This window comes from Octodon degus, unplaced genomic scaffold, assembly GCF_000260255.1.
Source record: "Octodon degus isolate 3935 unplaced genomic scaffold, OctDeg1.0 scaffold00225, whole genome shotgun sequence".
Classification (NCBI taxonomy): Eukaryota; Metazoa; Chordata; class Mammalia; order Rodentia; family Octodontidae; genus Octodon; species Octodon degus.
The window spans coordinates 738,780-749,880 of NW_004524801.1; the positions used below are offsets into that span (position 1 = coordinate 738,780).

The following is an 11,101-nucleotide window of genomic DNA, read 5'->3' on the forward strand; positions in this document are numbered from 1 at the left end:
GGTCACACATTCCTCCAAAATACATGGAGATAAATCATCTAAACAAAAATTTTCACTCCACACTGAAAAAACAAACTATAATTCATCATATGTTAAAAGTTACTAATTAATACAGAGACTTAACACTTTTCCAGCTTCCTTTCTACAAATAAATTCCAGGGTAAAAACAAGTCTAAAAATAAGCCCACTCCTTAGCCAGGACTGATAGTATACACCTATAATCCTGGCACTCTGGAGGTTGAAGCAAAAGGATTCCATGCTGGAAGCCAGCTGGACAGCTAAGACAGTATCTCCCTCCCTCACAAAATAAAACACACACCAAAAATAATTTCTTAATTTGTTACAGAAACTTTTTTTAAGTTTTTTGAGATAGTCTATGAAGCCCAGGCTTGCCGTGAACTCATGGCAATCCTCCTGCCTCAGCCTCCCCAGTGCTGAGGTTACAGGTGAAAGGCACTACAACCAAAAGTCAGGTACACAAAAACTTTTTGAATGACATTAGGATGTGTTCTAGGGGCCCAGAAAGACAGTTCAGTGGCTTAAGCGTCAGCCTTACAAGCACTAAGTATCAAGTTTGATCTCTGGTACCACAAAAAAAAAAAAAAAAAAAAAGGAAATGAAAGAGATGAGTTTTAGAGCTAGGAATGTAGCTCAATGTTTGAGTACTTGCTAGTGTGCACAATGCCATGGAATCCAAACTCACCAAAAAAAAAAAAAAAAAAGGTAAATCCTATTAAAATGACAGCTTTTCCATTTCTGAAATTATACTGAATTATTTTCAAATTAAATTTATCAACAAAAACATTTCATATTGTTGTAACTTCTACCAAAATTTCCAACATTACATCAGACTGGCCTTGCACTCACTATGTAGCCCAGGTTGGCCTCAAACACATGGTGATCCTGCTGTCTCAGCCTCCAAGTGCTGGGATTACAGGCCTGTATCCCCATGCGCAGCCAATTCATCATTTAATAGATGAATAGCCCTGGCCAAGTTACTGACATGCTGTAGAGTTAGAAGACACATAAGTACATAAAGCACACAGAACAATGCCTAGTTCATAGTAAGCTCTCAGCAAATGTTATTACTTCAAATATACATGCAAGTATTTGTCAACAGATGTTCTATGTCAGCACGCACTCAAATTACACCTTATCATACTGTGCTATATCCTGATAAAAACATCTTTTTCTAAAGCATTCTTCTAAATTACTGGGGCTGGGGAGATGGCTCAGTTGAATAAGCGCTTGCCTGACAAGCACAAGAGCCTGAGTTCAATTCCAGCTCTGCCCAAAAAAAAAAAAAAATGTGACCTTCTAAATTACTAATAAGCAGGAGTGAACTTCATATCCCTTGATATGTAACCTAACATTTCAAGGCAGGGCAGCTCAATAGTAGAGTACTTGCTTAGCACATGTAAAGTCCTAGAGGTTTGAGTTCCAGCTAAAAAAATAAATAAACAAGTTTCAATTCACTTATGCTAGAGAAGTTACATTCTACTTACAATAGAATTTACCTTAATGCTAACAGTAAATCAGATAAATCTTAGTGAATCCATAAAAGGCAAATCAGATATTTTGACCATCAAAATGAACAAATACACATATTAAAGACTCCATATACCACAGAAGAAAAAGACAAGTACATGATTCACATTTAATAAGAATACGTACCTAACATACATAAGGTCCTAGGTTCTACACCCCCGACCCCCAAAAGAGCAGGCTGAGGCAATAGGATCACTTGAGATGATTCTGAGCAATATAGTGAAACAGATCCAACCTGGACAATACAGTCAGATCTCATTGCAAAAAAAAAAAATTAAAAAATAGATTGTGAAGAAAACCAATATAGGGGCAGATATAGCCCAACAGTACAGCACTTGTCTGCAAGCACAAGATCTTGTCATGAGCCCAAAGCCCAGTACCAAAAAAAGAAAAGCAGGATGTGATGGTACCCTACATGTAATCCCACCACTCAGGAGGCTAAGAGAGGAAGATCTTCAATTTGAGAGCTAGCCTAGGCTCCACAACAAGTTCCAGGCCAGTCTGAACTACACAGCAAGATCATGTCTCAAACAAAAAAAAAAAAAAAAAAAAAAAGAAAGAAAAAAGCAAGAAAAACCAACATATGAAAGGACACATGCCAAAAACAATCTATCCACTGTATATACAAAGTTACTCCAGCCAGGGATACAGCTCAGTTGCACAGCACCTGCTCAGCAAGCACAATGTCTTGGGTTCAATTCCCAGTACCAAAAATAAAATAAAGCATTATTCCATAACATCAAATGTCAAGTTATACCCAAACAAAAAAATTTATTAGAATCAGAAATCTAAGCAAGGCTAAACCAGGGTGGGGAGAGGAAAACAGAATGAACCATACAACTAATTCCTGAACTAAATGAAGACAATGGTCTATATTTATATTTAATCATAAATCCTTCACACTTAAATATCATTTAATCATTTCCAACAAAGCTACATATCCAAGTAAAAACTTTCATTGTGCTTTTAAATGGGATGGATGTAAAAACAAGACAATCTCTAAACCTAGGTTTTTGTTTCTGTCTTTTTGAGACTGGGTTTCACCATGCTGGCCCTAAACTCAAAATGATCCTCCTGCATCAGCCTTCCAAGTGCTGGGATTACAGGCATGCACCACCATACCTGGCCAGCCTGGGCTTTAAAAATAAACCACATATGGTATGTTTTAGAAATCATTACATATTTGGTCCAAGCTACTGAACTTTCCCAGAATTTACTACTGTTCAATGAAAATGAACATGACGTAGGGAGGTCCTATCGTAAAAAGAGAACCCACATTCAAAAACCTTAGCACTCTAACATTACAAAACTGAAATAGTCAAAAACTATATTCTACCACCAAAGCAAAAAATATGATCAATGCTCACTCATTTCATAATTGTTTTCAAAGGAGTATTTAATGAAGTTTCCGTAAATTAATCACAACATAAATTTTAAAATAACCTTCAAATTTTTAAAAATTTTGAGAATAACGATTATTTCCAAATTACCTGGCTTGTATCGTAGTTCTGTATCTAGGACCCCAGAAAGTACTTCTTCTATCTTCTGTACTATTTCTTCATTTGGTAAGTTCCTGGCAGAGGCAGCAGCATCACCTGCCTGGTTTCCTTCAACTGGTGTATTTGTTTCACCATTCAGCTGGCCTTCACTCCTTCCACTTGACAAAAAAATTTTTCAAAATGTATTACTATTTTATCATACCACATAAGTCCTAAAGTCACTTTGATAACCTAACCCATATAACTTTACACTGTATTATATTGTCCATACATTTCATCTTTTCACTGTTTCAGATGTTTGCCATTAGCAAACATCTTTTTTACACAACTTGTCAAAACTGTGGAAGCTAAAAGAACACTTTGAAAAACAGATTTCTAAGCACAACCTTTTTCAAATAATTCCAGAAACCTAACTTGAGAGTTTTGGTTATCTGTGTATTTGTCTCAAGGATAGAGACCAATTACAAATCCCAAGAAAAATAGTGACCTAACACTGTGGTAGAAACTATGGCCACAATAAAGCCACACCTGTGCACAGATCACAATCACAGTTTCAAGGAACATGGTACTCTGCCGCAGAAAAGGTAACTTGTAGCTTCTATTGTTTTACACTACTACAATATCACAAAACTTAAAAGTATTTATATAATTTATATCTTACTATAAGAAATCTAGACATTAAAAAAAATGTTTGATGGACCAGGCATGGTGGCATATGCCTGTAATCCCAGCACTGGGGAGCCAGAAGCAGTAAAATCTTGGAGCCAAGTTCAAGGCCAGCCTAAGCTAGATACATAATGAGGCTTGCCTGAACTATACACATCAACACTGTCTCAAAAAAGTCTGATGTTCAAAAAACTTCACATATAACAAGTGACCATCCATGCTGTCAGCTTAAAATATTTTCAATTCAAAAGGCCAGAAGAATTCTAACACAGAGGGAAAAAAACCATGCCATCCATGTAGTAATTTTTATTGTTTTCATGCAAACCTTCAAATTTTCAAAAGAATTTCAAGAAAACACATAAGCTGGGCATGATGGCACACATCTGTAATCCCAGAACTTGAGAGGCGGACACAAGAAGACCATTGGAAAGTTCAAGGCCAGAATGGGCTACAGAGTGAGCTCAAGGCCAGCCTGAACTTCATAATGAGACCCTATCTCAAAACACACACACACAAAAAAAAAAAAAACATAAAATTTACATAATTTTAACTTCAATTTTTGCTAACAGAAACACTTAACTGAGAAGTCAGGAATGTAAAAAAAAAAAAAAATTCAGTAGTTAATTAAGAAACATTCGATTTTCTCTAATAAAAGGAATTAACCAGTAAATACTGAGCATTACTGAGCATTAGTGTCATTATTGTACTTTTAACAATATAATCAACAAAACTTAAAATCATTAGTTATTTTATAAATGACGAAATGCACAGAAAAGATAAAATGAGCTGAAACCCCCATAGCTACTAAAAACTGGTAAATTCAAAACCATAGCCTTAAACACAACTATATATAATAGGCCACTTATTTATCTCTAACAGTTACCCTTATTACCAACAATGAATACAAAAACAGGTGAGAAAAGGAAAAAGTAGCTCACTGAAACAGCAAATTTATAGTTTTAGACCGAATGATAATCCTCTTAAGTTTATCTAGTAAATCTCCTTTGTCTAATACCTTTTTAAGACTTTCTTTACAGAGTACTCACAATTTTCCTCAACATTTACACATACATGATTTTCAGGAACTTAAAAAGCAGAGAAGTAACATCAAGAGCATTAATCGTAATTAACGAAAAGCAATGAAAATTTCAAATCACCTACATATACCCAACAATATATTCCTATAAAAAAGAATTTTACGCAGCGATGGAAAATGTCTGAATATAAAAACTGTAGCTGGACAAATCTGTTCACAATGGTATACGTTGAAAAACAACCAATATAAAATGAAATGATCACAAATAGTTTTTTAAAGTCTGTGGGTTTGCGAAGGAGAAAATGAAAGGATATGTAACACCAGTAACTGGTAGTTTTTGCTTCTTCATAGTTTCTAATTTTCTTCAATAAAAAGTACTAATTTTCTGTTTTATAAGTCATAAAATCAATTACAGGAACTATTAAATAAATGCAAATAATTAAAAGGTTTAAGGAAAATTATATTCCCCCAGCTCAGGTCTCATCCTAAAATCACTAAAAATAATTCAAAACGTAAAAAGCAACTCTGTGAGTGGACTACTTCCCACTTTAAAAACATCATATCCTGCAAAAACGAAAATTCTAGCAAGAATACATCAGTGCCCCAATATCCCTATGTTAATTCGGGTAACTAATTTACAATTACATGTTCAGCTGGTTAACAAGTGAACTTTGCACGTAACTCCCAACTTTTAAAAAAGTTGGTAAAAATAAATGAAACTACAAGTATATACTTTCCAATATCCTTTCCTACCTCTAAACTTTACAAACCAAAAATAGTAAAAAACAATCACTTTAATAATACACACAACTTCCTTTCTGAGTAAACAAAACACTGTAATGTGGGTTACATGGAGCCCAAGGTTTAACCTACGTAAGTCTACCAGCAATATCAAAAATATCAAGTTCTACTACTCACAAAGTCTACTTTCCACTTGATAAATTAAATAATCATTAGTATTTCAAAGTTCCATTCTCCTCTCACGTATTTCATGAAGTGGAGAACAGCAATTTGAGGTGTTTTAATTTAAATCTCTAAACTATCAGAATGCTGCTGACTGGAATCACAGGACGCAAGGCCTGAAAAACATCATTAATTAATCCCGACCCCTAAACATTGTGAAGCCACTAATAAGAAAGGTGATTTAAGATTAGCCAAGAAACAGTCAGTCGGTAGAGACCCTTTCCGGTCACAGACACCGGCCGGCGACAGCCGCGGAGGCGGAGAGGGGGAGGGGAGAGGCGGCGGCGGAGGAGGAGCCGAGAGGGAGGAACTAGGCCCGGCGCCGATGGACAACCAGGCCTACTAGTAGCGAAGGATAAGATAGTACAAACGAGAGAGAAAGGTGAGCATTTTAACTCGGTTCAAAAGGAAGGGGCCTACGACTACTAAGGGAAGGACCAGTTTCTCGGGCGAAAGAGAAACAGCGGAGGGAAGATGGGGGGGGAGGGCCCAGAAAATGGAGCCCAGGCCCAGGCGGGGCCGTAGCAGGGCCTGAGACGAAGAACGACGGCGTCTCCGAAGAAAGGCGCCAAAGAAGGGTAGACGGGGTGAGAACGGCCCTTTGGGAGCAGAAAGACCCGCGCGGCATTTACCTGGAAAGCTCCTGTTGTATTTCCCGGAATTTACTGACCACGAAAGACCTAAAAACCTGCTCGATGTCGGCCGCCATGGCGTCCGCTCCGTTCTCTCAACTCCTCCTCGCTAGTCCTCCAGGCTCCCAGCATGCGTCGGGAGAAGGCGCAGCGGCCAATTCCTTTTCTCGTCTTTCTGATTGGTTCGCCTAGGAGCGTCAGGGCCGGCACGCTCCTACTATAAGCCAATCAGCGAACACGGCCCTCCTCTCCTCTGCTGTTTCCGAGCTGCTTGGGTAGAGGTGCTGACGTTTGCGCCGCGCACGGCTGGGTCCGCCATGTTAGTGTCTGACGCAGGCGCCATTACAGAAGTAGCTGTTGAGACGACTTTGGATTTTGGCTTCTAGAACTGTTTCAGAGCCCTTGGAGGCTTGATGTTAACTAAGCGCGTGAAATTAAAGGCCATGAGAAACAGAAGCAAAACACGGCCACGTGGTGTTTGACACAAGACCTCGAAGCATTTGTTAGTGGCTACCAAATTGTTTTGTCGGGGACAAGGCGTATGGGAAAGATCAGCCCCCGTCCACACAATAACGTTAATCAGAATCCATTTTTATCCCGTCGTCTCCTATTGTCGGCTTCATTTTTTCAGCAACAGGCCGTTGGTCCTGAGCGACTTGTGTTCAAAGCCCGGTCAACCCTAACTCCTTAGCTTCGCGCAACTGGCCGGGCGTGGCTTGGGCGCTGCTACTCCTGGAAGCGCGGGAGGCTGCGAGGACAGGAATGGAGACGTTACGTGGCACCGGGCACTACAGTGCCACCTTATAAACGTGCCAGGGATTCAGCGGTTTTCCTGGGGCGCCGGCTCAGGCCGCGCCCAGGCATGGGCGGGAAGGTGGCCCACAGATCGCCTCCCCGAGGACCCGGTCGGGCCAATGGGGAGGGGCGGCCGCCGAGGGGCGGGGACGGCGGCGGAGGCGGAGGGCGCGCGCCGGATCCCCGGGGCCCACTTCCGGCGAGCGGCGATAGCCAGCAGCGTGGCGGCGCGGGCTGTGTGTGTAAGCTCCCCTCGCGTCTGAGTAGACAGCGTTTGTGCCTTGCTGGGGGGTGGGGAGGGGGTTACCACCAGCATTTGAGTGGAGCTGTAGGAACCGCCTGGGCGGTGTGCACGTCCTGTGGGTGGGGAGCTGCCGTGTGCTTGCTTTTCGCCGTTAACCACGGTTGACATGTGAACTGTCCCTTCCACGCTTTATCTGCTCAGTCCTTTGAGATGGCTTTGCTTGGCGCTTCTTTTCTCGCTGTAAAGCATCCCCTCGAATCACCAAACCTGGAGGTCAGTTAAGTTTCCCAGGGCTTCTCGGCTAGTAAAGAGACTTACTTAAACCGTATTGTGCCTCGAGCCGGGCCACCTCGCTCTTGTCGTGGTCGAGTTCTTGTGCTGCTGTCCTTTGACCTGTGAGGAAAACCTTCCTGCTCTGCTGCTCTTCTTAAACTACATACGTTATATTTTCTGTAGAATTAAAGATCCTTGTTTTCAGGTCGTTCGGTACGCATGCCGTGTTTAAGTCAGCTGCTTTGGATAACTGCTGCTTTTGAGACTAATTTAGCGGGTTTTTTCTTTCCTCAAAATAATTCAATCTCCATCGTCTCAGTTGTTGCGACTATCTATAGCAACATATCTTCGGTTGGAATCCATTGACTATATGACTTGTCCAGCAGGTCATAAAGTTTAACTGGGTTTCCATTTCATCCATAAAATAACAGTGGCAATATTTCAGTCTATCTCATAGAATTTTTAGGAAGACAAGAGCAGGTAAGATTTCAAGAAAGGTATTTAGTGTGGCACCTAGCACAAGGTAAGCTCAAAAATGTTAGGAAGCTACGGATTTCGGTTTTCTGTTTCCTGTTACCAGCCGGCTTTCCGCTAATTAATAGCTTTTGCAAATTAGTAAATCAATGTGACTTTATTTATACTCTCTTGGCTGTGTGTATGTGTGTGCATGTGTGTGTGCGCGTTGGAAATTTAATCTTGTTCATACTAGCCAAGCGCTCACCCTCAGCCTTTTGTCTTTTTAATGTAATGACTTAATAACTGATTTCCATTGTTTATATTTTCTATATTTATTTCCACTGTTTCCATCATTTTTATCCGGAAAGTATCAATTTAGGTAAAAGGCTTATAAAACTCTAGGTAACAGATTTTTATAAATGTCATTTCGGTTCACCAATGAGATGCTTTCAAATTTGATTTTTATTTTCTCTACCAGGACTTTACATATGGATGGATGGCTCCGTGCCGGATCATCTACCATCTGCTTTTTTTGTTTGTTTGAACAGCCCAACAAATAACAGTTGAAGAAAAAAAAATTTTTTGAGGCAGTCTTGATGTGTAATTTAGGCTAGCCTTGAACTTATTTTGTAGCCCATGCTGACCTGCAACTCACAGCAACTCCTCCTGCCTCAGCCTCCTGAGGGCTGGGATTACAGATGTATGACACCATGCCCAATCTTATCACATGTGACAATTGCCATATTCACACAGTTTTATTGAAATATAACATACTTATTTTATTAAAAACTGGTGCTTTCCTTTTGCTTAGAAGCCTCATAGGCAAATGATCTGTAGGGTGCTGCCTGTTTCATGTTAAGTTTTTGTGGACATTGGCACATTCATCCCCTAGTATATTCTCTAAGACTCCTTCCATGCCACTATAGAGTTGACAGTAGTTTGGACAGAGCACGTTGCCATCACATCAGAATACTCTCTGGCTCTTCACGAAGTGAGTTCAAGGCCATCCTGAACTACATAGTAAGACCCTATCTCAAAATAAATTTAAACTGTCATCGCTGGGTATGGTGGCACATTCCCAAGTATTCCATAGGCTGAGGCAGGATCATATGGTTCCAGGAGTTTAAAGACAACTGGGGCAACACAGTAAAATATCCTTGGATTGGGGCCAGGGAGATGGCTCAGTGGAATAAGCGCTTCCCTGGCAAGCACAAGGGCCTGAGTTCAATCCCTGGTTCCGCAAAAAAAAAAAAAAAAAAAATCCTTGGATAACTGTCAAGCGAGGGTAGGGGCTTTTTTATTTTTTGAGACAAGGTCCTGCTGTATGGTCCCAGCTGGTCTTGAACTCACTGTGTAGCCCATGCTGAGCTTGAGTTTCCATCCCCCTGCCTCACCCTCTCAAGTTCTGGGATCACAGGCATGGGCCACTACACCCAGTAAGATTTTTTTTTTTTTAAACTACATTTTGTTAATCTAATAAAGAAGTTGGTAAGGAGGATTGGTATGAGTTCAGACCAGCCTGGGTTCAAGGCCAGCCTGAATTGAATAGTGAGACCCTGTGTCAATAAAACAAAAAATACCTAAATTTAAAATAAAAATGAAGCCAGGCAAAGGATATTGTTTGCACTATTTCCCAAGTAGGCAACTGCTTTAATAAGTATTCTGTGCCTATAACAATGTTATATAGACTGGGCATATAATAAAAGAAAGATTCAGTTTACACTCCTCAAGAGGTAAGGTCAAGGGACTCTATCTAGTGACTAAATTCTTTTGGCAAATTTCACGTAGATGGCAAAATTTTTCCTCTTCACTAACCACCAAAATACAATAATGGGATATAGACCATAACACCTACCTCGCAGAGCCCACCCCAATGCAAACTTTCTGTTTCCTTTTTTTTGAGTGCACAGGGAAGCCTCGCTTTCACTCTATTGCTCAGGTTGGCTTGGAACTCAAAGATCCTCCTGTCTCCAACGCCCAAGTGCTGGGATTATAGCCGTGATCCACCAACACTAGCTTATTTATGTATTTGGTATAGGGTCTCACTGCACAGCTCAGACTCCTAGTGATCCTCCTGTTTTTAGCCTCCCCAGCACTGGGATTACAGGCATGTGCCACCATATCCAGCCTCTGCTCTGGTTTTGAAATAAGCTATCTTGGGGCCAGAGATATAGTTCAGTAGCACGAACACCTGCCTGACAAATGCAACATACTGAGTTCAGTTCCTGGTACCCAAAAAAAAAAGTATGACTATAATCATATTTCTCAAATTACAAATCCCAGTTTTTTTAAAAACGAATTGCTGGGCCGGGGAGATAGCTCAGTAAAATAAGCGATTGCCTGGCAAGCGCAAGGTCTTGAGTTCAATCCCTGGTACTGTAAAACAATAAATAAAAAATTGCTAGGTAGAAATGTCAGATGATTTCTTAACTCTTAGAAATTGTGATTTCTGAAATATATGCATTCTGAAATAACTGGGTTTTTTTCTGCAGGTGTCATCTTCCTTTTGAATCCTTGCTTTGCAGACAGTCATGGCAGCCCGAGTTCTTGTAATTGGCTCTGGAGGAAGGGAACATACCCTAGCCTGGAAACTCGCACAGTCTAATCATGTCAAACAAGTGTTGGTTGCCCCAGGAAATGCAGGCACTGCCTGCTCCGAAAAGATTTCAAATACTGGTAATCTTTTTTTTTGTTTGTTTTTGGTAATCATATTTTCAAGTGTGAAATAATAATTATTGTTTGTGAATGATAAACTGCCAATAGCATGTGATTTTATAACACAGGTAGAATGCTATTCAAGTTTGGATATTTTTCCTTTAAAATTTATGGGGGCTGGTGAGATGGCTCAGTGGTCTAAAGCACCTACTTAGTACAAGCTTAGCAAAGCACAGGGACTGCGGTTCAATCCCCCAGCACCACATGCCAGCCAGCCCTACCCCCTGGTGGGCTGAGCTGGCCCCATACACATACACACACACACACACACACA

The 11,101-nt window shown here is 40.5% G+C and overlaps 2 protein-coding genes across 13 annotated transcripts in view; one reads left to right on the forward strand and one right to left on the reverse strand.

The window, feature by feature from the left end:
* Positions 1 to 7,165, reverse strand: part of Son (SON DNA binding protein) — a 32,081-nt gene extending 24,916 nt beyond the window's left edge. For 3 of the 7 annotated variants that reach the window (XR_002818959.1, XM_023705562.1, XM_023705564.1), the window contains exons 1-2: positions 6,345 to 7,163; positions 3,039 to 3,205 (exon numbers count right to left, since the gene is read on the reverse strand). Coding sequence is in view for 6 of the 7 variants with exons in the window: in XM_023705562.1 (XP_023561330.1) it covers positions 3,039 to 3,205; positions 6,345 to 6,421 (244 nt within the window). In the remaining variant the exon portion in view is untranslated. Of the gene's footprint in view, positions 1 to 3,038; positions 3,206 to 6,344 lie in introns of all 7 variants that reach the window. The other 4 variants (XM_023705560.1, XM_023705561.1, XM_023705563.1 and 1 more) reach the window with 4 other exon arrangements.
* The window catches only part of Gart (phosphoribosylglycinamide formyltransferase, phosphoribosylglycinamide synthetase, phosphoribosylaminoimidazole synthetase), a 36,875-nt gene continuing 31,775 nt past the window's right edge, over positions 6,002 to 11,101 (forward strand). For 2 of the 6 annotated variants that reach the window (XM_004645337.2, XM_023705577.1), the window contains exons 1-2: positions 7,283 to 7,381; positions 10,605 to 10,788. In XM_004645337.2, the coding sequence (XP_004645394.1) occupies positions 10,644 to 10,788 (145 nt within the window). In that variant the 5' untranslated portion in view covers positions 7,283 to 7,381; positions 10,605 to 10,643. The other 4 variants (XM_023705572.1, XM_023705575.1, XM_023705573.1 and 1 more) reach the window with 4 other exon arrangements.